This window comes from Myripristis murdjan, chromosome 2 (genome assembly GCF_902150065.1).
Source record: "Myripristis murdjan chromosome 2, fMyrMur1.1, whole genome shotgun sequence".
Lineage (NCBI taxonomy): Eukaryota > Metazoa > Chordata > Actinopteri > Holocentriformes > Holocentridae > Myripristis > Myripristis murdjan.
In genome coordinates, this window is record NC_043981.1 from 19,276,158 (window position 1) to 19,303,842 (window position 27,685).

Genomic DNA, 27,685 nt, shown 5'->3' on the forward strand with positions numbered 1-27,685 from the left:
AACAGATGTGTGGGAAAATGTTCATGTTATGAGGGATGGACCAGTATATTGGTGGGAAATCAGTTATCAGCAGAAATCAGCTTTGTAAAGCAATAACGGTATCGGTCCTACAAATATTTTTACTGTTGATAGTTGGCTAATTGTGAACTTTCAAACCGTCAAATTAGCAAGACAACCAAACTAATATGGTCTTTTATGTATTTGTATATGATTCTTACGATGATTCATGTTGGTATCAGAAATTATGAGTGGAAAGATATCCGTATCAGCCTGAGAAAACCAAATCATTCCATCACACAGCATTGTGTAAGAATGAAATACTGAACAGGAGCTGCTGTTCTTGACTAAAGCTGCGTTCCTTGTATGTGTTGCATACTTGAGCAATAAAGCCTGATCTGGTTCTGAAATGGCAGATATGAGCAGAAATCTGTAACCGAGTGTGAAGTCCTGCAGTGTGAACGCAGCTTACCGCTCTCCTCGTATGTCCCTCCTCAGCTCCGGAGTGCTACCCAGGAGGCCACCGGACGTTACGTAACCCGTACCGCAGCGTTGACTTCGACTCCACTGAGATCCAGAACACGGCGATCCAGGATCTGATCTGCGACCACTCGCTGTCGCCGGGCTGGTACCGCTTCAGCATCAACAACAAGCCGGCCGAGATGCCGACCACCTGCGTGGAGGTGAGACGACGTGTTAAACGAATGTCTGCACAATACCATGTTCACAGTACTTATTATTTAAAAATACAATCTGCATCAGCTTCATTTTCAGCTGATAAAAAGCAAGTCATGCAAGTGTAGCTGATCAAGGCAACAAACACAATCAAACTTTAAAGTTTTCTGCTGTCTCCTGCTTTCATCCTGGTTGTTGTATTGAAACCATGAAGTCCTCCTCCTCTTGATTTTGATTAAAAAAAAACAAAGACCACAACATGGCTATAAAAAAAACTGCTGCAGTTGCTCAATTCTCAAGAGAAGACCAAATTATAAGAAATAGGAAAGAAATAAAAAATATAAAAATATGTGCCTAACAACTTTGTAAAAAATGCGGATTAAGTCTAAATATGTGGATTATTCCCACAAAATATTACAACAATAAACATGGAAATAAGAAATTGAGCATATGTATAAAGGTAAACCTATATACACTGCTTTAAAAAAAAAAGCTGAATGTGTATCATGCTATCAACTCATCATGGAAGTAAAAGCACAAGTTGCTGTTAAGAGTTTTCTATAAGCACCAATGATGAGATTGCAAACTTGTGATGCTCATCTCCCCGTCTCACCCGTCTCTCTCTGATTAGCGCTCTGCTGCTCCTGGAGCAGACGACCATATAAAGAAATCCATGTCAGGCTGAGGTCGGCTTGTGGCCAATGAAATGTAAAAAACGCTGGACACTGAGTACTCTACCTGAGCCTTTAGCACACACAGATCAAGATTATTAAGATTATTGATCAAGATTATTATCATTTACGAAAACGAATGAAATAACAAAAACTGAGTTTTTGACAATATTTTTTTTTTTTGCTTTTTGAATTTCAAATACATTATATTACAACTTGCTTTAAAAAACAAACTAAACTGCCATAATTTTTTTTAATTAAAAAAAATTTAAAAATGCAAAACTATAACCTTGACAGGGAAATGTTTTACATTACAATGTTTACCTCATTATTTCAACTTTTGTTGAACATCAACATCTGACATGGTAACATTCTATATGACAGTAATAAGGAAAAGTATAGTAGGTCCCCTTTAAAGATCTGGTTTCTCCTGCCTGTGTAAAGGCAGGCAGGGCTGTGCTGACTGTGGTTTAGCAGCATGTTTGTGTAATAGCCGCCTTCGGGCCAGGTGTGCAGGTGGTAATGACCACCTCTGTCGTCGGTTCCCCTGCAGATGAACCGCTGCGGCACCCAGGCGCCGGTGTGGCTGTCGCTCAAGGACGCCTCGCTGCCTCGGCCCGGCGAGGTGCGGCAGCTGTCGGCCTGCGCCACCTGGCAGTTCTTCCACGGCAGCGCCAAGGACTGCTGCCTCTTCCGCATCCCCATCACCGTGCGCAACTGTGGGGACTTCCTGCTCTACTACCTGCAGCCCACCCAGGGCTGCATGGGCTACTGCGCTAAAGGTGAAGCCCCGGCCGGACGGTCGGAGGAATCTGAAAACATCGCCCTTGAGATGTTTTCATTTGTTTGTGGTTCTGTTGTTATTCTATTAGTGGTTAAAGGTCACAAATCGCTGTTGTCCAGTGTTACCAAATCATTCAGTCCTGTTTTTCTTCAAAGTAAAAAAAAAAAAAAAATAGCAGTGGGATGACGTAATCCTACTTGTTTCTAGTGCAGTTTCACTTGTTTCAGGATTTTTTTTAATCTCATAAATAGTCCAAGTTCAAGCATGTCAGGTTAAGGTAGCAGATCAACAACATGGAACAACTGTGTTTCATTTAGAGTATCTGCTGTAGCTGAAAATATGAAAAATGTTGATCAAAAACTGCAGTAAGATAATTTTGAACTACACATCACTGAGACTACTCATTGTGATCATATCCTGTCATCACATTATCTAGCAAAACAATTTAAAATTTAGCTATAATGATAGGAGAAGACTATAAATGTAGATATATAAATTGTGCTGAACTTGAATCTGTCCATTTCTCCTTTCAGTCACTTCAGAGCTTGGGCCCAGACTTTGTCCACCAGGTGAGGTGGAGGTGAACGGACGCTGCAAAGGTAAGAGACGGCAGAAATGATGATGCTGATTTGACACAAAAAAACAATCGATCGCTGTAGCTGGGTTTTGTTAAAGTGCCACGCCAGGCTGAACCATCTGGGAAGTTGTCATTGGAAACCGTTTGGAAAAAAACTTTAAAAAACTGGATGAACCATCTGTCTGTTACTTCAACCAATCAGATCAACAAACCGCATGAAGTAGCAGGAGAGCGACGATGAGCCGCAGTCTGAGGAACTTTGACGGCTACCAAGAAAGTCAGTGCAGCTCCCGATAAAATTAATGAATATTCAGTGAAGAAATCCTCTCCAGTTACAACAGATATTACAGCAGCATCTCTGCTAACCTGCTAACTTCTTTAAGTGCCATTGTTGTCATCTCTCGCTATCGTCACGTAAACCACGCCGGCAGCTGCACTAATTCTGATGTGATTGTGACCTCGTGAATGCAGCTGCCTCGCAAGGTAAGACTGAGACTGCTGCAGGTGTTTTTCATATCTACTGTCACTGTGCTTCACACACACGTTGTGCTTGGAAACCACGCCCAGGTATACCAACGACCACCAAAGTATAACTGGAGCCATTCAGGGTTTCCCCATTAATGAATTAAACTGTGGCGCTCCACCTGGTGACAGTTTCCTATCAGCCCCGTCCTGCTTCCTGGTCACAGTCACCAGGTAACCAACACTTTGCCCCGACAAACACACACACACACACACACACACACACATACAGTCTTAAACATGTAATTTATAGCTGGGTATCAAAATTCGGGTTGCAGAAGGGAAAAGAAGCAGAATTAACAAGAACTGAAAAGGTGAAATACTAGAAAGAAATACTCGAAATATGCTAATGTACTCATTCAAATAATTTCAATAGACAATTATAATTCCCTCAGGTACCGCGTCTTTCTGTGGGAAACACTGGCATATAAAGTTTAATTAATAAATCAGAACATCAGACTTTAGTTTTGGAGTGTGTGGCTTGTTCCTGTGTGTGTATAGGGAGAAAATGACATATTGATCTTGTTGCACTTCAAATGTCCACCATCAAATATCAAATGTGCAACACTCAACACTGTTTACCTTCTTAAAAAGCACAGCTGCACAGTTTGCTGATAAACCTTTAGCACTCAGTTATTAATAACAGATTTCTTTAAACCAAAAGGTCTGTGTTAGCCTAATGAAGACACTGGATGCTGAATCCTCTGTATTTTTTGTCTACTGGCCATATATGAGCAGTTAACACACAGCGAAGAACTCATGTTTTATAAAGTTGCTAATGGCGTTGATAACATTCCAGTTTTGCAGTTTTATTGTTTTGTTTGTTGTTCTGAGCAGTCTCTGCTTCTTGTTGTTTTTTTTCTTTCAGCTGCTTCTAATTTGCTTCAGTTGTGTTTTGCTGCCACTTCACTCTGAGTACAATGCTCTGTAACTTCATTTTGGGAATCCAAAGGGATCAATTTCCCCTCAAAGAACAACTTTACTTTTCTTGAGTGTTTCTATCCAGTGAGACCACGTTCTACTTTCTACATTTCAGAGGGAAAACTTTTTCCTTCACTACATATATCTGACGGCTGCAGTTTCCTATTACTTTTCAGAATAAACTTTTACATGCAAGACATCGCCTAAGATATGATGCACTGTTAGAGTGTAAACTAACAATATTAAAATACTTTTTACTGGTTAAGGCATCAATAATTTAATTCAATTTAACTCTCCTATCACTAAAATGACTTTCCATTATTGTATATTAATTGGGTCTCTATCTCTGGTTATGAAAACCCTGGAAAAGTCATGGAATTTCAAAGTGTGTTTTCCAGGCCTGGAAGTGTTTTGGAAAAAAGATTAAGGGCCCTATCTTGTGCCACCCGCTATCCGCTGCCACGACCCGCTACCCGCAAATTGCGGATTTAGGAGCTTCCGCTATCCCTAAACGGTATCTTGCGCCACCCGCTACCCGCTATCCGTTATGCCGACTGCATCATTTGCGCCTGGAGGTGCGTCGTGGGCGTGTTTCATGCGCTATCCCTAAAGTTGCTATCTTGCGCACACACTTTAGGGATAGCGGATAGCGGGTGGTCCTGACCACCCGCTATCCGCTTTCCCTAAAGTTTGGGCTGTTAGGAGAGCGCGCCCAGGCGGCTTCAATGCGCGCCCCGACGGAGCCTCGCCACGCACACGGTCGGACTGATACCGGGACGCCGCCGGAATGGACTGAGTATATTACTCATATAGACTGTTTAGAGGAAAGACTGTTTTAATTGGACACTTACGCCAGCACGTTTTATTGTTTTATCATAAGCCAGCAGCTGTGCTATATTTTTATTATTATTTTAATATTGTATTTGCCCAATCTACCTTGTCAATAAATTAGTTTACACATAGTTCCCCCTCTGCCTCTTGTGTGTGGTGTGTGACCCGGGGATTTTACTCAATCAGTACAACCTTGTGACACGTCCACTTGGACACATGTGGCTCCACCTCCCGAATTAACTCGCCTATAATATAATATATAATATGTATATAAAGCCACCTTGCTTTAGCCTCAGTAGAAGCCCTGAGAAAATCTACCTCCCTCTCTCCATCGCGGGTTTAGGATTTAGGATTTAGGATAGCGCATCCTGCCCTTAAAGGCAATGGCACCTGGCACACTGATTGGTTTAACTGGCGTAACGCCCAAAACACGCCTATACATAATATAGCGGGTAGCGCAGGTGTTTTGCGGATAGCGGGAGGTGCACAAGATAGCAATTTTACGGGGGAACGCCTCTTCCTAAATCCTAAATCCGCAGATAGTGGGTTTAGGGAGTCTGGCGCAAGATAGGGCCCTAAGTATCCATATCCAACAAAGAAGAACAGGTTATGTAAGGGCTTTAAGTTACTGATTTTCAATATTCTTTAACTTTGAACACTAATGTGGGACAGCTGATCACAACTTTGTTCCTCACCAGCAGGACTGCAAAAAAAAAAAATAAAATAAATAAATAATAATAATAATAATAATAATAATAATAATAATAATAATAATTTAGTACTATGTTTTAATTTAATAATAACAATTTTTTAAAAAATAAAATCTGTAATTTTTGGGGCTATAAAAATGTATGATCTTCATTTATGTTTTTTATTGTATTATTATTTATTGTACTATTTATATTATTTTATATTTAAATGTTCTGGTCTTTTTTTTTAATTATATTATTTTCTATTTATTTATCTAATACTCTTTTTTACTATTTTCTTGTCCTTTTTTTTTATGTATAATATTCTGGTCAATTTTGGGGCGATTTTCTTGTATTTTTTCTTATAATTTTCTGTTATTTTCTGTTGTTGTTTTTTTTTAGTTAGGTTTTTTTTTAGTTTTTTTTTAGTTTAGTTTTAGTTTTTTTTTTCAGTAATTTTATGTACAATTTTCTTTCAATTCTCAATTCTAAATTTCTTTCTTTTTTGTATTTTTGGTTACTGTGTCGCCATTGTTTTGGGGTCATTTTGTGGTCATTTTCTGGGAGAAATCAGTAACTGGGGTAACTGGGGTTTTAGGTGTTAGGGGTTTGGGTATGCTCTCCCTCAGTTTACAGTGTTACCTCATCTTCTGTGTTACTTACTTCTGTGTTTTTAGCGTCCATCCCAGCCCTGTCATCCCGGCCCGTCATCACCACGGAGCTGATCGGCCACAGCGTCCACCTGAGGTGCTCCTTCGCCGCCGTGCCCTCCAGCCCGGATCTGGGCTACCAGGTGGTTTGGGCCCGGCACATCGGCAACAGCATGAAGGCCGAGATCCGGCAGGAATCCACACTGAAGACGTTCTCGCTGGTGGAGATGGACGGTGTGCACTTCAGACTGGGAGAAACGGTAATTCCTGCCAGATTGTGCTGAATCTGTCAGGCAGCACATGCTGAGGGGTTGACCCCGACCGAGCGAGGAAAGCAGTGGATCATGCCGACCTCGCCGGCAGGGTTCAGCCTGCAACAAAGCAAAGACAAAGTGTGTCATATCCCGTTAAGGAAATGCAAGAGGTGGGTAGGGACGTTAAATCAGTCCCAGGTTGGACAAGCCGTTCTGCACATGCTTTCCATTTAATTTCCTCCATTTGGTGAACGGAGTGGGATGGTTTTTGTTTTCACAAGGACACAGATACACACAAATATGCAAGCCAGCACCTGATGCTATCCACACTGCAAAAAAATCTAAATATTACCAAGTCATCTGGTCTCAAATTCAGTGTTCAAATCTTGTTTTTCTTCCAGAAAGATCAGAAATTTGCAGGTGAGATAAGATAATCCCACTTCTTTTCAACATTAAATTAACTTGTTTCCACAATTTTCTTGAATTAAGTGTCATTTTCTTGATCCTAGTGGGCTGATCTGCTTGATTCTGCCTTATTTCAACACATTTATACTTGTTATCCGGAAAAAAAAAATCATGAAACAAGTGAAACTGCATTGGAAGACAGTGGAATTGTCATTGTGTGAGATGTGTTCGGTGAAGAATCTTTTATTGGATAAATGTTGGAATTTTGTGACATATTGAAGATATCTCTGCAGACTGTGCTCCAGGGGTGCTGTTGGTGGCTGTTGATGGTGTTGAAAAAACAAGATTTTAGCGGTTCAATTAAATTTGGTACGCATTGCATGAGCTCATGTTGAGCCCATGATGACTATGCTTTGTTGAATGTTTGCACTGACTCTGTCAGCAGTTTTCTCCATCACCAACTCACACTGTTTGCAGCTGCTGCTGTGTTACTTTTGTTTGTGGGATTTGCCACACAGGATCACATTAAAACTTCCCAATTCGACAGGTGGGGAATATGGCGCTCTGGTTTTCTTGTTGGTTTCCATGGTCAATCCTTTTATCTGTGCTCCACTGACGCTGGCTTTGTAATTCACTGTGAATGCACCGCAGTTAGGCCCAATCCACTTTGAGTAGACTGAACTCATCGTAAGCAGCAGTTCTGAGGAAAAATCTCATGTCGGCGCCACATAAACAGTGGCAATGCAAAGTTAATTAGGATCCTCAGTCATGCTGGACACACAGATTACCGGCAGCATAAAGAGAGAAAAGGTCCATGTTAGGATTGGCAGCCATTTAGATCATTATACTGTGATCTAACTAGAAGTAGTTCTGCATGTGTATCTATAGAGCTAAGCTTATTTTTGGAGACAACTATTTCATTTTTTTAAGCTGCTAAAACAAATAATTTGACTTCTAATAAGGTCCTTGAATGCCTCCCAACTTGTGTTAGCAGATGTTTGATCTTGATATTGATTGAAGTATTACACTGAAAATACAGGTCAAATTGATGAAATGATCATGAAAAGGTCACGCATGACAAACCTGTCGGCTGTCTGCTGACTGTCTTCTCACACGTGAGAATTTACGGCTCGCAGCATCTCGCTGCTCCGCCGCACAGCTTGATTTTGAAAACAGAGGCTGCCAACAGCTCTAGTTTCCTGGTAATACAACTTGTTGCCAGGAAACATGAAGTCATGAGGCTGTGGAGGCGGTGCTGTGTGAAAGTCAGCTGATGTCACTCTTCCAGCTGTGGCCGCTCGCCGCTCGCTGTCGTGTTTGGACTCCGGCTCCTATCAGTTGTGTCTGGAAGGCTTTCACACGTGTTGATGTCGCAGCTGGGCTGGGTCAAAGGTCAACATTGTTTTTATTGGTTGTTTTTTTTTTTTACCTGAGTGAGTTAAATGTCCCTGCTCTCAGTGCTGGGGTTCAGCACTGAGAGCAGGGACAGGGAAAATGCATTTCCATTCATTTAATAGCAATTTGGGGTATATTTTGTGTTCACTTTAAAACGAAACTTTTTTAATGAGTTTTGACTTTTACAATGCAAAAATTAGTGACTGCACTTTGCCTCTGCACAGCAGAACTGTTTTCTTAAATTATCACACTGGTAGAAAAATCAACTTTGTGTGTCTTTTGTTTGCACGTCTGCTTTACGAGTCACTGGAATATTTTCAAGGCACTGTCCCTCTGATCTCCTCATTACTGATGAAGTAACACTGTGTCAAAAGCCTCAAATCTAAATGTAAAATGAGTTTTGTAAGTAATGTGTTCTCCATCAGTTCTCCTGCAGTGTTTCAACGTTTAGAGCCAACTACAGCCACAGCAGATCTGCAGCTAAAGAGAGTGAGAGTTTCTACGCTGGACTGAAGGTAAAACCAAAACGTTAAAAACATTTACTTTGAAATGTTTCTTCCTCTGCACAGAAATTTAACATCTCCTGATCACCGTTAACTGGATTACATCAATTTAAGAAGAATAATTTTGTGGATTGATGCTTACACTCTGATCAACCTCTTTCACATTGTAGACTGAAAAGATGTAAAGATGCGATCTCCCCAAACATGCAATCATCTGACCGATAGCGATGGATGACATTTTACAATAATACTGAGATACAAGTGGAGATTAAACTTAACTTATAAAATGCAAAGCCAAACTCACTGTGTTTTTTCATCCTCCATCAGTTTTCTCCAGACTTGCTGCACGTGGCGGAGAACAGTAAGGAGCACGAGGTGACGGTCCACAGCACCGTGCCCATCCCCTGCTTTGGACCCGAGCACGGCCGCCAGTGTGGAGTCCCTCTGGCTCTGAGCGTCCACGACCCAGGTCAGACCTGAGGGACAGACAGACAGACAGATATATGTTTATTGATCACAATTTGGGAAATTATTATCAGGCTATCCAGACATTGCACAGGAACAATAGCAGACCACACAAAATATACCTCTCAACACTCAGGGGGGATACCTGAATAGGCCCACCAATTTATGACTTGACTGCCATCTCTGTCATCTGCAAGGTCCTTAACAGCACTGGGGAAAACCTAAATCCTCTTGTGTCTGCAATTGTTGTGTACTTATATGTACATTATGTGGAAGCCTCAACACATTGCTCACATTATCTTGATGGTGAGGACATGCAAGTTGAGACTGCACCTAATTTATTTACACTTCTGCAACACTGTGTCCCCTCCCCCCTGCACAGAGAGATCAGTTTAGTTACTATTATTGCTGTAAAACGTAGACATCAACACAAACAAGAGGGACGGTTTTTCATCCTGTAATCTTAAATCAGATCAAAGAACACCCTGATTATAAAGGGGCTTTAGCACTCCCTGTTTGGGCTTCTCTTCCTTTATGCTCTGACTTGCCTGGTGCATCGACACATCAAAGCCCTCACAGGAAGACGTTATTATGGTCCCCCTGGCAGCTGTGCAGTGTCCGTTAACACTAACTCAAGCGCTCTGTTGACAACTGCAGATAGTCTTGGACAGGAGGCCTCCAACGTGGCGCTGTCCGCCTGCCAGGTGGAGCTCCAGCCCAGCGCCTGTAGGGACGGCAGCTGCGCCCAGGCAACATTCATCCTCACCGCTGTCACCGACTTTACTCGCGACGGGAACCGCCACAGCCTCATAGGTGCCATGCCTGGCCCCGGTGCCCCTCGACTGTGGAGGAGCTATGTCCCAAACTCCTTAAAAGTGAGTGAACTTCATGGAAAGAGGATGTATGGTCCTTGAGGAAATTCCAAGGTCCTTGAAGGGATTCTCATTGGGGCTTGCAGGAGATTCCGGGGGTCCTTGAAGAAGTTTCTGGGGTTTTGAGGCAGTTCCAAAGGCCCTTTAAGAGGTTTCAGGGGTTATTTAGGGGATTTGTTTAGTTGATTCAGGGGTCTCTAAGAAGGTTCCATGGGTCCTTGAAGTGGATATCGATCTACTTGCAGAGGTTGCTGGGGTCTTTAAAGATGTTTCAGGGGCCCTTGAAGAGGTTGCATGAGTTTTTGAGAGGGTTCTTGGTGTTCCAGAAGGTTCCAGTGGTTCTTTGGGGTTCCAGGTGTCCATAAGGAAGTTCCAGGTGTCACTGATGGGGTTCCAGGGGTCATTTAGGAATTTCAAGGAATTCGTATGAGAGACACATCAGGAAGCAAGGATTTGACAAGGTCTTATCAGATAAGACCTGCTGTCCTAATATTTGTCTGTTTGGCGATCTGTCACAGAGACAAGTTCCAAGTGTCTTGGAAAGCATCCATTAGTTTGTGTCAGAACTAGCTATTATCTTACATAAGTCGTGATGTAAGCCCTGCAGACATTGTGTCTCTCAGCGTGTCGTCGTATAGGAGTTTTCCCATCTGTGTTTGGTGAAAACATCAAAGCGAGGGGTCAGAGGGTGGAGCCACACTAACCTTTGTACTGCTTTCCTTTGCCCCCAGGTTACGGTTCAGGACATTCCCACTTCCATCTGCTACTCCCTGACTGACCCGCATGTCATTACCCTGGATGGCAGGTAATTTACCTTTTTACTGAGTCTAATGGGGACTTGAGGCTGTTTATAACACTATTAGTAGCTCCTGTCATCAGTTCTGATTGGTTTAGTCTCATCTGAAGATGTAAAACACCTGCTCAATGCACAACTGTGAGCACACAGCAGTTAATATTACTATTAATTATATTAGAGCAACAAAAAATCTGTGAATGCCTAACTGTCATTTCACCAATACCAGTATCTTCATGGTAGCTAAAACCAGTATACAGTCCTGGGTATTTTTGGTTGTATTCATTTGAATCCTTTCAGGTTAAGGGTTTCTCAGTGACAACCTGTCTAGGATCAATTAACTCTACAATAAATCAACTTAATCAATCAAACTGCATCACATCCATTAAACCCCCTAAAAAGCACATGTATTTTTAGATATCTAACCAATACTAGTATCTTCAGATAATGCCAGTATATAGTACTAGATATTTTTGGTTGGATGAAATCAATCAAATTGTATTGAATTGAATTGTATTCATTAAGTAAGCGGTGAACAAGACCGACCATGTGCCATTTTAAATAAAAGGACATTACCATACCCATATGAATCTAGCTCTAAAATTTAATTCGAAATCTAGTTCCTAGCTAATTTAAACATAAATCCAGTGAGTAATCTATATGATGCTGAAATTCTGATTGTGCAAAGGCGATATGAAAACCATCAGACTGGAACATTCGTCCTTTACCGGAGCCTGACCCGGCAGTTTGAGGTTCACTCCCGCCAGTGGGACTGCGGCAGCCGGCATTACGCCGTTGCTTGCAGCTGCGGTGTAGCGGCACGAGAGGGGAACGATGTTGCCGTCTTCGACATGTGCAACGGCCGCCCGCAGGAAACCAGGCCACAGCTCACCCTTAAGAATCTGGTCAACCACGAGGGCGACGGGAAGGGCAGCCGGGTCAGGGTCCTCGAGTCCCACCAGGGGAAGAAGGTCACCGTAGGTATCCTTTCAGGTTGACTTCGCCACAAATATATTCAGAGACTCACTGCACTGCAATTCTTCCATTTTTGCATCCTATCACTATGAAATGCAAACCCCTTATATGTCTTTTGTCTTAAATTACATTTCACCTGAACATACACACATCATTCCAGTTCATGAGTTCTTAATTTCAAGACTGAACTAATTCCATGTCTGTAAAGACATGGAATGTCACTGATTTTTCCCCACTTACAACTTGAATCTGACAATCTGAAAAATTACAAGGAGTTGACTTACACATGAGTTGTATTTAAACACTGGATATTAGAGAAAAAAACTGCAATAATCCACCTCAGGTAAGTCAACTTACAACAAGCCACAACAATGGAAGGAAAAATGAATAACTGCCCTGATGCCTCAATTTATAAAAGACAAGAGACGATCTTCACATTAACAAGTCATTCAGTCTCATTTTCAGTGTTCAAATGTGCTGTCCTTCTTAAAACAACGTAAACAGAAATCTGCCAGTGCAATGAGATAATCCCTTGTTTCCAATGCAGTTTTCTGGGAGAAAGTATAAATATGCTGAAAAAAGGCAGCATCAGGTAGTTCAGCCACTAGAATCGGGAAAATGACAAGTAAATGACAAGTGTCGGAAATAAGTGATATTATCTCATTCCAGTGGCAGATTTTTTTTACCTTGTTGGAAGGAAATCAAGATTTGAAGCCTGAAGATGAGGCCCAATTACTTGTTAAGGTGTTTTTTCTTTTTTGCGGTGTGCATTTTTGCATGTCTTAACAACATCTCTGTCAGTTCTTATCTCTATCAGATTATGGGTTACAGTCCTAAAAAAAAAAAATCAGATCTGAGCATCAACTCCTGCAGTGTAAATGGAGCCTCGGTGTTAAATTGACCATGCATGCACTTTTCAAAATATGTGGTTGGTTTTCAATGGGCTTCCCAGGCCTGGAGGTTATAACAATTTTTCTAACCCTGAGAAGATCACATCATTCTTCAGTTTGTGTAAAAACATGAAAATCACCTGAAGTGCAGTTACAAGGTTTTCAGCTGACAGCAACAATTTGCTTAAGCCCTGCAGAAGCGACCCAAAGCTTATTTTGTGTAAATACACTCAGACCTCTAAGGTACCTGCAGGCTACAGCTAACAGAAGAGCTCCAGGTCTTTTTTTTAAACAGTTAGTTTAAAAACTAGGCACAACTTGAACATTATATGCTCAAAGATAAACTTTATTAACTAAAAGACGACCCTTCGACCCATTGAATGAAAAATTTTCTCTGAATTCTTTATATTTATCTCAATAATTCAGAAAAAAGGGCTCAGGCCGATTTTTTATCTGAAGTAAATACACTATGATACTTAGATTCACAGTCTCGCTATTTTCAGGAATTAATGTAAAAATTTGTGCAACAAATCAAGTATACAACTTAATATTACACTCAAAATTAACTTTACAAAGTAATGTGCAGGTTCTCTGCTTAATTTATTGCACATTTTTCTCAGCCAAGCACCTAATATGAGTGGACAGATTGATTCTGAATCTGATTTCATGTTCCTTGCTGTTAAATTCAAATTTGTATTTCCTTGTACCCTGTTACTGGCACTCTTGAATACTTTGGTACACTTAATACCAGATACTTGAGGACTTTCACTTTTACATGAGTAGTTTTCGAACAAGGTATCTTTACTTTTACTTGTGTATGAAGTTTGATTACTTTGCACCTCCGTGAATGACCGGCTCTCTCAGTATTTATTTACATAAAGAGATTGTGTTTATTAGCTGACGGATGTGACTCTCCTCTCGTAGTTGATCTTTCCCTCCGGGGCCTTCGTCAGGGCCGATGTCAGCGACTGGGGGATGAGCCTGTCCGTCAGAGCCCCCAGCGCCGACTTCGGCAACATGCGAGGCCTCTGCGGCACCTTCGACCGCAACGGAAACAATGACTTCCACGGCACCGACGGCGGCGTGTACGGCCCTGACGACCTGCAGCGCTTCATCGAGGCCTGGAGGTCAGTCAGTGACATCAGTTTCAGTGGATGCTGAGTTTGTTGTTGCATAAATTGACAAATGAAGCAGTTCACTGCACACAGAACACAGATTCATGCTTATCTAGTAATGCAGCGTTTTTTCATTTCTAGCATGGTTTTTACAGCAAAGATCCTGCCCATCACTGCAACACGGCAACGCTGCAGCGTTATCTGTGTTCAAAACCAGGAGGTGCACAACTCCTTGCTGAGACCCTTTGCAGATTCTTTGCATAGAGCCACACATTCCACAATTACATAATATCGCCTTTGATGCCCTTTAACCCGCACAGACTGCAATAAGCATGAATTTGCTTTAGGCGTTAGTCTACAAAAGGATTTCTTCTGTCATCCATATTTATTATAGTACAAGTGCAAAAAACTTGTGGCAAGTGATGCATTTGGCCAACAAGAGGAATAAGCAAAGCTGACAAAGCCTACAAGTGAAGCTCACAACTGAAGCTCGCTTTGTCTTTTGCAGTTGAATGATAATAAATATATACTATTGAAGAAATACTAGACTACAGCCTCAGTCTTGCCTTCAGTCTGTAATGAACTGCTTCATTTGTGATTAAACAGGGTTGGACCGATGGTGTCCAATCATGCGTGCTGGGCTGAGAGTCTGCAGGTTTTATCGCAGTCAAACACCTCCGCAGTAAATTTCACCCACAGTCTCTGGCTGAAGGTGTTAACTGGTGAAAATGAGACGTGGTTTCAGGGTGGAATGTAAACCGGCACACTCTCAGCACCCCGTGACACATGATTGGAGAACATTACTGTGTGCCCCCCCCCCCAGCAAGGTCAAAGTTCACACGTTTGTTTGACATGGTTGTAATCGTAAGTTAAGTTGTCTGAGGTCTGCTTCTCTTCTCTGGCCAAACTGTTGTTATGTCATGGTATAATTTAGTGACATACTCATACTGTGTGTTAGTTTACCTTCAAGTTGGACTCTTCTTTGTTGGGGTCTCATGTGGTCTAACTGGTCTGTTTTGATAAAGCTTATTTGTTCCAGATGGTTTTACCTTGTTTTGTGTGTGTGTTAGGATAGCTCCCGGCGAGAGTTTATTTGACAAGACGCCTCCTGGGACCAAGCAGGAGGTCAGGAGGCCTTTCTGTCAGTGCCGAAAAGGATACAGCACCTCTCATCAGGCCACTGCCGGGATGGGGAACATGTACAACCCCTCCGCTCACTCTGACTGCATCTCCTTCGATAACGTGGATTACACATCTGTGTTCCCCTCCATGGACACAACGCTGGAATACATCAAGAGTCCCGAGCGAGAGGACGGCGTCCTGGCGATGTCCGCTTTCAACAGCCATCCTCTAGAGAGGCGGCACTCTCTGTACAAGGAGCATGGACAACACGGCGAGGGCCATGATGATGAATTACATGACGAATTCAGGGAGGACCTCCTGCTGTCTGTCAACAGGAGGAGGAGACAGACCTTGTACGAGTTCCAGCCCATCTTCACCGCCCAGAGCCTCAGCCAGGTCGATCTGGAGAGCTTCGCCTACTTCTTCCCAGAGGATCACCTGGCGGAAGCCCGGCCGGAGGTTCAGCCCCGCTGGCCCACGCCGAGCGGCCTGACCTCGGCCACAGCTCTGGGGGTGTGCCAGATGGCCTTGGCCAACTCCACTGTTGGCACGGTGTGCCGGGGGCTGCTGGGGCGCCGCCTGGACGAGGCCGTGGATCTCTGTATGCTGGACCTGCAGCTAAAAGATGACCTGGGCTGGGACGAGGCGCTGCTGCCCTACCTGGAGAACGAGTGTGAGCGGAGACTCCTGGAGAACCGGACACAGCGGGCCCTGGAGGCGGCCAGTGTGCCAGGACAGTCCGGGGAGATGGTGACGGCGCTGCGCTGCCCCAACTTCTGCAATGGGAACGGAGAGTGTACCGAATGGGGCTGCCAGTGCTTTCCCAGCTACAGCTTTTACGACTGCAGCCTTGCCATCAGTGAGTATCCACAGACGACCACGGAGGTCTGCAGTCTAATGGATTTAGCAGGTTAATCTGCTGCGAGGTGGTTATTTTACAGGGCTGAAACTACATTACCTTACCACTGTGTAAAACTGTGGAATTCTCATTAACATACTTAACTTAACACTGCATTTACACTGCATCATTTAGTCTCATCTACAGTGTTCAGATTTGTCTTTTTTCTTCAAACAAGGTTGAAAAAGAAAAAAAAACATGGTTCAGTACAATGAGATTTGATTCCAGTGCAGTTTCACTTTTTCAGGAATTTTCTTAGGAGTAAGTGTAAATATACTGAAACAAGGCAAAATATCTTGGGATTATCTCATCCCACCTGCAGATTTTTTTTTACTTTGTTGAAAAACAACATTTGAACACTGAAAATGAGACAAAATGATGGTTTTCATTCACCTGAGATCAGATCCAGGAGGGGGAGATAGGTTAATAATTCCTTTTGGAAAATGCACAAAAAGTTTGTACTGTTTGGTTGAAAATAAACCATTTTGTTCTACTCTTTTGCTTTAATAATTTATTAGATTAGTACTCTGACTGGAGTAAAAACTATATAGTTGAATAAAGTATTGCAGTATTTTACCATATCTGATCATTTAGACTTCTCTCGTAGTCAAGCGTGTGATGACTAATCTGTTTTGTGTTTACATGATTACTTCTGTTCTGACTTGCTGGTAAAACTAATAATCATTCGTCTGATAAGCCGTTAAAATAGTTAAGTAGTAACACTCTGTCCTCTGATAGGCCAGCCGGTTGAGCTGACAGATCTGGAGAACGGCGGCCTGTGTGACATCCGAGTCTTCGACTGTCGCAGTGTTCGAGTCTTTGGCCTCGGCTTCATCGACTCTCCTGACCTCAGCTGTCACGCCACCAGACTGAAGGTGAGGGATGGCGAGGCCAAAGGTCCTGTTTACACGATGTCAAGTTAATGTTATAATGCCCAAGGAGAGCTTTCATGACCAAAGTGTGTCTTTTTTAAAATATTTCCACAAAATTTCTTTTGGAACATCAATGTGATAGAGACATTATAGACTACTGATCGCCATATTACACTCTACTAGTGTAAGCTGTTTGGTACCAGTGGACTCTTTGAGCGCATTACAGCCAAACTGAGCCTCTGAAAGACAATATGTCAGCCAAGGATGCTGGTAAATGGTCCTGTTTAAAAATACTGAATATCAGCACAAGATATCGGTCTAAAAATACCAGTTTCAGCCATCAAAACCCCATTTCTGTCAGAGTTTACCATGATCAGTGTGAAGGTCAACAGCACTTTGACAAGCATGACTGTTTTGGGCATCGAACCTTTCACCTTTCAATGACAAGACTCATGCTGATGTGTCGGTCTTCTCCACAGTACATGAACGGCGTTTGGGTCCCAGGGGAGAAACAGAGGACGAAAGCCATCTTCCTGAGCTCCAAGGCTTTAGACTGCACCGTCCCGTCGCTGAGCAACATGGCCATCCACACCGAAGACTTCATGATGGACGACAAGCCGTACGCACGATGGGAGATGAAGGTACAGTCTGAACTCGCATTTAAAGTGGTAATCAATGAGTGTCTGTTTGATCTGCACTGCACCTGTCAATCAAAGAGTGTGGGTGGGACTTGGATTTCCTGGTAATGGTGGTTTGAGTTTCTCTTTTCTTTGTCTGCTCTGCCATCATCCTAACAACCCAGTTCTACTTCTTCTGTTTATTCCAAACAAAGCACAAATGTACATTGCATCACTTCCTGTGCTGTTAAAAAACACATCAATGCCGACGAGAATATCAACTGTCTTTCCTTAATTCCTGAAAAGCTGGCTTTTTAGAAAGGCAAGGGTTTTCATCTGCGACAGATTTTCTCTGCAGATTCGGTTTAATTGGTTCAATACATCTCAGTCCGATCTCTGTTCTTACTCACGTTGATAATCTGAAGCAGTTGAATAAATGCACCAGGGCATTTTGATCCAACCCTCGTCTGACTGTGATTATGACTTTACACTCCTTCCCCAAGGTGGTTCTCAGTTTGCACCATCCATGTCTTTTTTTAACTGTCCTCACCTAGAGTTCTCATATTCTGCCCGAACCCGACCCGACCCGACCCGACCCGACATTTTCGGGTCGGGTCGGGCCTAAAATTTACGTGAATTGGGCGGGTCGGGTCGGGCTTCGGGTTCTGTGGGGGAGTTTTTTGTTTTTTTTTTAATAAAAAAATAGAATTATGTGTTCTGTTATTGATTATGACGTTTCATTTTTATGTGACTGGTTTGCAGCAGTATCCCGCTGTGCTGGCATTCTACTTGGGGGCGCACGAGAAAAAAAAAAAATCTCCAGTTTTCTAGACTACCGTATTGACCCGCACATGCCGCGGCACCATCAGTCGGCATAAGGCGGGCCGGCCGCGGCACCGTCCGATACCGCGCCCACCCGTCAGGTCTGCTGGATCTGACAGGTGAGCTGCCTCATGCTGGCCAGTGCGGCGGCCGGCCCGCCTGATACCGACTGATGGTGCCCCGGTGCCGCGGCCGACCGGCTCTGCTAAATAATGGCGATTTTTTTTTCTTTCTTCGGGCTTTATCGGGCTGTCGGGCCTAAAGTTCGGCTAATTAGTCGGGTCTGGTCGGGCCTCGGGCTGGCCCAGTCCGGCCCGGGTCGGGTCGGGTCTTAATTTTCAGGCCCGATGAGAACTCTATCCTCACCTGAGGAGGATGGATGGAATCTGACTTTGAATTTTGGTTTGTGCATGTTTGTCAAAGACATCAGAATGTGAATACTAAACATTTAAAAACATTTCACCTGAAAGCAGCTATAACCAGTTACAATCTTATCTAACATGCTATACACACACACACACACACACACACACATATACACACATAATAAATCTCAATATATTCACATATGTTATTGAAATACTGAGCATATCGCACAATGTTTAAAACTGAAGTACTACTGTATCGTGATTGAAGTATCATGATAACATCATATAGTGGGGCCTCTGGTGATTCCCACCCCTAATATACTGTGTGATGTCCCATTTAGCCCAAGTGCAATCTACATCTATCCAGATAGCTTCTGTGCGATTTGGCCTCGTTTCCTCTCTATCTCCCTTCACTGGGATCCAGTGGGGCTGGGACTGTTTCTCTGTCAAGCTCAAAGCACTGCGCGACCTCTGTTGGGAACTATTTCCCGTGAAGGAACACCGGCAGACTCTAACTATCCAGCGTACCAACCAGTATGACTTAGAAACAGTTGCAGTTTGCTATTGCAATTATAGTTGGCTGGTGTTCTTCGGCAGGAAAAAGTAAAAAAAAAAAAAAAAAAAAAAAAAACTTTCTCCCGGCGTATATGTATCATTGTTTTTGGAAAGGGCTGCTGCTGTGGAGTGTTTCACATGTCCGTCTTCTCCACTTTGAGCATCACAATATAAAATAATGTCCATCCAGTCCCACTGTACTAAGGTTAAGGGAGAACGACTGGAAACCTCACCAAATCACACAGTAACTAACTAGCTGGAGAGATCGCATGAGGGATAAGTGTGAAAATATATTATTGTATTTTGGGTGAACTATTCCTTTATAGTGTCACTCGTTTGACTTAGCTTGAAAATCTATAAAGACATATGTCACAGTCCCGCCCACACTGTTTGATTGACAGGTAATCTCTGGGTCTGCAGTGCTGAAATGAAGACGGAGACTAAGAAAGAAAAAATGAGTATTTCCTAGAGGACGACTCTGAGTAACATCATGTTAACATCTTACCCAGTTGGCTGCCAGCAGAATCTATTGGTCCATTTACAGCCTAACTCCTCCCCTTCCTGTCCCAGGTGACCAATGACGGCTCGCAGTACAGCCAGGCCAAGGTACTGACCATCTACGACGGCATCTGCCAGGTCTGCGAGGCGTCGCGCTCAGGACTCTGTAAGTTAAAGGTAACTCACTCAAACAGCCAATCAAGACAAACCCATTTAAAAAAAAATCCCAATTTTATTTTAAAAAACTACATAAAACATTTCAAAGTATTAAGTGTTTTTTTTTTATATCAGACTTTATATTTTCACACAGTTCAGTGCAACAAACAGTGTTGAAATAACATCTGATTTTGACATGAATTTTTATGAATGAATGAATGAAATTTTATTCATTTGTGTCTTACCCATAATGGTGATTATAATAGCGTTTGTGTTTCGAGTCAACACAAAGTGAATTTTCATGTCGCAGACTCGTGTGAATACAGCCACAAATTTTCCACTTGGGTTGGAAAAATTTCAACTCACGTGACATGGAAATTCACGTCATTTGTGTCGACCAGTAAAAAATTATGATTGTCATATTATTAGTTTAAACATATATGGTGGCTATAAGAAATTTGTGATGCCACTGTTAACTTCTGTGTTAAAGAGGTCAAAAGTCAAAGCTGCAGTGCTCCAGCAGGTTTCCTGTGATGCTGGACTTTAAGTGTGAGGATAAACAAGATTTTTTTTTTTTTTACTTCTGCTTCTTTTATATCCTAATTGTGTATGGCCATTTTACCACCTGACACATCTGATAAGCCCCTCAGGGTTTATTTTGTCTTCCTTGTATATTCTTGTCATGTTTATGACCATCTGTTATGTGTTTGTCCTTGCTACGTAAAGGATGGTCACCACTTTGGGTATTTTGTCTGAACTACTGTTGGGAGCTAAAGAGAAAAAAATGAGCATTTATTTGAGTGCAGGAAGCAGTTGCAGGCGAGGGAAGTGATTCAGTGGAAATGTGTGGTGAAGCGTTTTATACTGTCACTCCTGAGTGTAGAATCAGTGCTCTGGAGGACTTTTTTTCTTGTTAAATGACTAAAACAGAGACACACAGCCTCCCAGCATCCAACATTTGTATCTTTTTAAACCATGCTCTTCTATTTAAACAAGGAAAACAACTTAAAAACTAAACGGTTTTACCTTTTTTCTGAGCACACACACTGAAAAACCCCACTCGTTATAAACAACCTGTAGTGATCCAACACACAAACACACACACATGCACTCAGACATAATGATGCACACAACTCAGTCTTATACAGAGATACACAACACACACAAGAGATGGAGTGGCTGATGTTTTATTTATAGCCGACTTCCTGCTCGTTATGTAGACTCTCCGGAGGAAACAAGCTGAAAACCGGAGCAGAGATGTTTCTGGAAGCTGCTTCAACTTGTTGACATTTAAAACATAATGTGGTAAAGATGAGCAGAGCGATGTTTTAACAAATGTGCCCCCCGTCTCTGTCTCTCGGCCAGGAGAGGACCTGTAACATCGACGGCATGTGTTTCACGGAGGGAGACTCCAACCCCAGCAGCCCCTGCCTCCTCTGTGACCCAGAAACCTCCAAGTTCTCCTGGTCCGTCAACCAAGGTAGAGCCAACGTCCTGCCAGATAAACCCTAACCCTCCAGCCATTTATTAACCCCCTTAAAATTAATCTCTGTTCATCAATACTGTATGTTCAGAAGTTTCTTTCGCCAAAAAAAAAAAAAAAAAAAAAACATCCCTTCATGCCTTACAGTGGCTTGGATTTAACTCTACACCTTGCCCTCATTAAAAATGTGTGGATCTATGAATATGCAAGTAGTCCCCCCACCACACAAGTAATATGATTTTAAAGTCTGTTCTTTGACACACTGTAAGCCGGTGCAGTGATTTGAGACCTGGTGTCAGTGAGGACTCTGTGTTGTACTGCATTTGATAACCTATCCATTTTTTTTAGTGACTCTCTTTGGCCTTGTTCAGACTGTCAGTCCAAATCCGTTTTTGGGCTGACAACAAATCTGCTTCGCCTGCAGTCTGAACGAGGCCTCATGTGAAGCAGCCGTTTCCATTTCTTCTTGTTTTATTTTAAAAAATGAAACACTAAAGCACCCGGTGGAGCTGCTGCTAATGATACGCAAAGCAGCATCCTGTCAGCTCACGGCTGATTGGCTGTGGGATTTGTGACGTACCAAACCTGACCTGGTGTATGTCTAAATGGTCAGACATTTTAGGGAACGTAAACAGAAATATAATAAAAATTAAGCTTTCATGTTCAATTGGAAAGAGAAGCTTTGAAATAGTGAATTAGAATAGTTTAAAGTTGGATAAAACAAGCCATAACAGGATATATTTATGGGTCATACATTAAATTCTAAATTATTTTCGTCGCCTCTGTTGTTTTTAAGGAAATCAGCCTGTATGTTTGGAGGCGGCTGTAGCTACAACACTGACACTCATCCTGTTGTCACCCTGTTCCTCTCCATCAGCAGATCAAAGGAACCAGGTATCAGGTTCCCGACGTGTCCCGTCCCGTTGTTTGGGGGTCGGGGGGTCACACAGAAATACTGACAATCATCCATCAAACTCCATCCGCCCCCCCATCTACTGACACACTCCAACAACTAGTCAAATTAGATTCTACTTTTGCTGTGGATGGTGGTTTCCTGCTGCTTGATTGCACTGAAACTAATTTTTGTTGTTTTTTTTTTTGTTTTTTTTGGCTTGATATTTAAATTATCCTTCATCTGAAAGGTGGTCATTTGCCATCCTGTGTAATTTGCATTTACAGTCAATTTACTGCTGTCTACTTTTAGTTTATTATTTATCAAAGCTTTAGTTTACCAGTCAGTTAGAACATGATTTTTGTATGTTTGTTTGTTTTTGTGCAGCTTTTAAAATCCAAACCTTTCAGCATCCAAACTAGCAAAGCTAAATAAAAAGCCATGGATGTGGCAGTGAAATATTTTGGAGCAATTATTTCCTGGAAGAGACTTTCAATTTCTTCCTGTGGCTGTCAGCTGACTGACAAGAAGCAGAGTGCACCATAATAATTATGAGGTCAAAGGTCAGAGGTCTGAGTGAGGTCACATAAGGGAAACATGGAAACCATTCTTTCATTCATTCAACCTTTGTTTAAACTCGAGAGATCATTGATGGGTTGCCCTTATTTACAATGACTGAGTTGATTACAACAATACAGAAAAGAAAAAAAACAAGTGGCATATTAACAGAGAAAAGGCAAAACCACAATTAGCTAAAAAATGTATTTTAATTCAGTCAATTTCTCTCTTCTTTTCTTCTCTTTTCAGTGAACGAGCCGCCGACCTTCCACCGGCCGCAGGGCGACCTCCGGACGTTCGCAGGCGAGAACTTCGTCTTCCAGTTCACGGCGTCAGACCCCGAGGGCTCGGCGCTCCTCTTCCAGCTGGAGGAGGGGCCAGAGGGGGCCGTCCTCTCCCCGGCCGGCCTCCTCATCTGGAGGGTCCCACCGCTGTCTGAGGAGGACGACGACGAAGGACGGCAGGAGAGACGCTCCGTCCGCTTCACGCTGTCAGACGAGTGCAACGCCCAGAGCACCTCCACCGTGGAGGTAAAGCCGAGGAGGAGGAGGGAGGAGGAGACCGGACGGGAAGAGCGTCACTAAGCGCCGTCTGTCTCTGTTGTGCCCTCAGATCCACGTGGTGCCATGTGGCTGTCAAAACGGAGGCACGTGTGTGACGGACGTCAACTTCCCTGCCGGCAGTGGGAAGTACCTGTGTGTGTGTCCCAAGGGGACGCGGGGCGACCTCTGCGACCAGGACGTCGACGAATGTCTGTCGGCGCCGTGCGTGGCGGGGAAATGTGTCAACACGGCGAACGGGTACAGGTGTGAGTGCACCGCAGGGCTGAGGGGTGAGTTTTTTTTTATGTTTCAGAGTGTAATCTCTACTCTTGGTTGAGTTAAACCTCTGTGGGCGGAGCCAAGTTAACACAGGGCGACCAGATGTTTTCGGTGAAAAGTCCCCGGATCCCCTCTTCTCCAGGCAGCACTGGTATTACCAGGGGACGTCCTGTGATTTCTAGCTCTTATCTCAAGACACAAGAATTCTGTCCTTCTGGTAAATGACGGTATATCACTAAGAGCATAGGTTATGGGAGGAGTAAAGTTCTCCTTTTTATTCTGAACTGGCTCCCCCCCTCAGTTTGCAGACATCCAACAAATTCACTTAATTTTGTTCAAAAACATGGGAACAAGGGTGATTAGCAAGTGAGCAAAAAATTACTGAAACATTAACAAAAAAAATTGCCAAAAAAGGATAATAATTAAAAAAAAAATACAAGCTCACCAGAAAAAAAATGCAAAAATAATTTTTAATAAATTGAAAAAATATATTTCTAATTATTAAAAATGATATATTTAAACGTGGGAGAGTTGGACATCCAGGATGTCCAAATTAGCTACTGAACAGCGGCACGTTCAGAATTATTTTGTTGGAAAGTCAAACCCAGAGAAGGAAGAAGGAAATTTGACTTTCCAATTAATCAAATATCACATGAATGCATTAAACAAACTGCTATTCTTTGGTTTAACTTTACCAATCAGGTTATTTCTGCCTCCAGAAGGAATATGTCTTTGAGATTAGCTGAAACTCCGGTCTGTAAAGGTGGAAGGTCACAGGTTTGAGCCCAGTTGCAGAATGAGAAGTAACACTGAGAAAAATGAAAGCTGACAAGTTTCAAGTTTTTGTTGCTATGAAGTCTAAGGCGGTCATAAAGTTTGATGTTTAAAAAGTACACGTTGCCGTACAAACTCTATATTCTTTCAAACAGCACAACACACAGCAGGGCTGCAGGTGTGAAGGATACATCATCACAGTTCTCACCTGTACCTGATTTCCTGTGTTTTTGCCAGGTGTGACTTGTCTGGAGGATATTAATGAATGTGAGAGGAAGCCCTGCTTCCCAGGAGTCCAGTGTTTCAACAGCTTCGGATCCTACAGCTGTGGGCACTGCCCCAAAGGCATGCTGGGAAACGGGACCACTTGTACAGGTAAGCATAGCCCTGTGCCGTTGAACTATGTGTTGTGCCATAACTGCCAAATCATAGTAATTTTTTAATATTTTTTTTAAACAGGACAACCAAAATGACATATTACTCAAGCAAAATTTTTGAAAAAACACATCTGGATCTTATCTGTAGGCTAACAAAGCATACTGTTGCGGTAAATATAAGGATAAAGACTGTGCAAAAATCATGTTCAATGACATTAAGGAAATAATTTGAGGTATTACGTGGTAACAGAGCTGAATACCAGCAGTTTAGGCAGGTAATTCTGATATTATACGTTTGACTTTAGGTGTGTTTGTCTTTTCTTCGGTTTTAGGGAAAATAAAAGCTTTGGACTTACAGTATCGTCTTTTGACTGTAGAAGTGCAAGAAACCCTTCTGCTAAACTGCTGACATCAGGTTTCATCTTTTGGGACTTGGGATATTTGCAAAGCCATATAAATAAAGTGCCTGTACTATTTAAGAAAGCTACATTACCCAATTTCTCCCTGGGGATCGATAAAGTATTTCTGATTCTGATTCTTATTAATGTGGTTATAGACTGACACAGATGGCTTGACTAAAACTGATTAACAACATATTAAGTGTGCTTGAGCAATACACTGAACCCCTACCTGCTCATTTGTTTAATTCAAATTGAATTAATGAAGTATCAGCCAAATGCCTAAAATATATAATGGTTTTCAGAAGTCTGGTATCCAGGCATTGTCGTCTGGTGATAAACGTGCCAAAGAGCACTCTGGGAAATGTGACCATTACATCATGGGAATAAAATGGGAACATTTTCCTCTCTCCAGGTTTTCTGAAAGATGATAAAAGTACAGATTTTACAAGTTACGCTGTAAAAAAATTGTCCATCTGAACTTTTGATCCTCTATTTAGTCTGACCATCTTGTCTTTCCTGGAAAAATTCAGTGCCGTGAGATGATTTCACTCATGTCCAATGCAACTTTCCAAGTATTAAAGGTATTACCACTTATTTCAAAAGGACACTTGGTGGTTAAAAATGCTTTAGAAACCACATTGTAAGCAGAATTTTTGGTCATTTTCTAAACAAAAATGAGATTTTAAGGCCAAATCAAAGATGAAACAACTTCTTGCAGTGTACTAGACAACATATGAGACCCCATAGACGCTGATCACATGCCGTTCCCCCAAAACCTGGATCCCATTACAGGCAGAACACGAGTTTATCAGTCACTGCTGCTCTTTGAAATTTTTCAGTCATCGTGTTGAGCTCTCAGGCCTCTCATAACAAAAAGAAACTGACTTAAATATCATTTCTCCTTGCACATCTCTGTCATAAATGATGATTCAGCAGACATGGGGTTGTTTCTTATGGTTTTCACCACTTCTGTCTTCATGATCAATTGCCTGTGACATTGTTGACCTTGAAAGTGAAGCTCGTTCCACCGTTCCACTCATTAGAAGTCACTCTGGAGAAGAGCATCAGCTAAATGCCCAAAGCATGAATGTAAATGTCTTCTCCTGAGCTGTGCTCCCGCTCTCCGAGGAACAATCAGCGGTGATGCTCGAGCTGAATGGAAACCAGATGGCTGATGGTGGCAGAACCCCCCCCACCCACCTTCCCTAAACGTGTTCCCCTGTATCGCAGCAGCTGCTAACTAGAGTTAATGGTTTAAAAACACTGCCTTGATGGGAAGGAGAGAACAAGGAAGACGTCGTGTGTGCATGCATGTTTTTAGTGTGTGTGCCAGTGTGAAACCACCAAGTGGACATTCTGTTGAGTGTCTGCGATAACAGACAACAAAAGAGGAGAAAAGTAGACTATATTTTAAAAAATCATGACTATACTTCTAATTTTGTGTCCGGCAGCATGGTTTAACAGCTGCAACTTTCAAAATATTATTTTAATGTTTTGGGGGATACAGAACACCATGTCTGTATTTTAATGTTTTGGGGGATAAACAGACCTTGTTTTCTGTATCCTCACATCTCCACAAGGCAGCTTTGCATTTTAGCAACCCCACCTGGCAGCAAGAGGTAATTTCTTACATCTGCAACATTTTGAAGGAGTTCAGTGCTCATACGATGCGATAATACTTTATTGTCCATTTGCTCACTCTTAGTCCTGCATCTAAAGTGCCACATTTCCACATTATCACTAATAATCACAATAATGAAAAAAAACATAACTATGAGAACATCAAATAAATCAATGAATCAGATGTGTATGTTAAATACAGTAAACATTGAGATAGCTGTGCAACGAGTTATGCAACTATCCTCCAACCCAGCTGGGCTGAGTAGTATTCACAAATAATCCTTTGCTTTTGCTTTTATTTATGTCTTATGTTGTGGGGTTTACACCTGGACAGATATCGTTAGGTAATCTCTCAAAGGGAAGTACACACAAACATGAAGGTGCCAGCTGGAGCTGAAAATAATTCTTAAGAGTAATGCTTTTCTGGTTCCACAAAACAATTTTTAAGAGCAATGGGTCTTGAAAGACCCATTTTTTTAAATGGTCCAAATGTGCCTCCACAAGTCCTAAAAAAGGTTCTTGGAGGAACCAACAGTTCCTTCATAGGGGAGAGAAACAGCACACAGAGATTGCAGTTAATTCTCATTTCTCAAAGAAAAAAGGTGCCAGCTGGAATCAGAATTAGTTCTATACAGTGGTGCTGTAGGACAAACATTTCATGATTTGTGTTAGGGTTATAAAGTGATTTGCAAATAGACAATGGTTCTTCATGGAACCACACACACACACTTTTGTGTGTAGACTGAACTAACATTGAACACTCCCATGATTCTACAAACCGTCTTGCAATCACTGGACTATCCTTTGAGGAACCCCACACCCATCTGGAACCTGTGTGGGCCAAAACCATTCCATTAAAATAAAGTT

The 27,685-nt window shown here is 42.3% G+C and overlaps 1 protein-coding gene across 1 annotated transcript in view; it reads left to right on the top strand.

The window, feature by feature from the left end:
* The window catches only part of LOC115370564 (von Willebrand factor D and EGF domain-containing protein), a 55,447-nt gene that overhangs the window by 5,895 nt on the left and 21,867 nt on the right, over nt 1–27,685 (top strand). The window contains exons 2-19 of the mRNA XM_030067626.1: nt 496–680; nt 1,897–2,125; nt 2,661–2,726; nt 6,345–6,577; nt 8,797–8,886; nt 9,202–9,343; nt 9,997–10,214; nt 10,943–11,016; nt 11,693–11,981; nt 13,794–13,996; nt 15,055–15,965; nt 16,743–16,879; nt 17,356–17,517; nt 19,809–19,913; nt 21,258–21,372; nt 23,075–23,355; nt 23,438–23,657; nt 24,658–24,795. Of these exons, the coding sequence (XP_029923486.1) occupies nt 496–680; nt 1,897–2,125; nt 2,661–2,726; nt 6,345–6,577; nt 8,797–8,886; nt 9,202–9,343; nt 9,997–10,214; nt 10,943–11,016; nt 11,693–11,981; nt 13,794–13,996; nt 15,055–15,965; nt 16,743–16,879; nt 17,356–17,517; nt 19,809–19,913; nt 21,258–21,372; nt 23,075–23,355; nt 23,438–23,657; nt 24,658–24,795 (3,798 nt within the window). The remainder of the gene's footprint in view (nt 1–495; nt 681–1,896; nt 2,126–2,660; nt 2,727–6,344; nt 6,578–8,796; nt 8,887–9,201; nt 9,344–9,996; nt 10,215–10,942; nt 11,017–11,692; nt 11,982–13,793; nt 13,997–15,054; nt 15,966–16,742; nt 16,880–17,355; nt 17,518–19,808; nt 19,914–21,257; nt 21,373–23,074; nt 23,356–23,437; nt 23,658–24,657; nt 24,796–27,685) is intronic.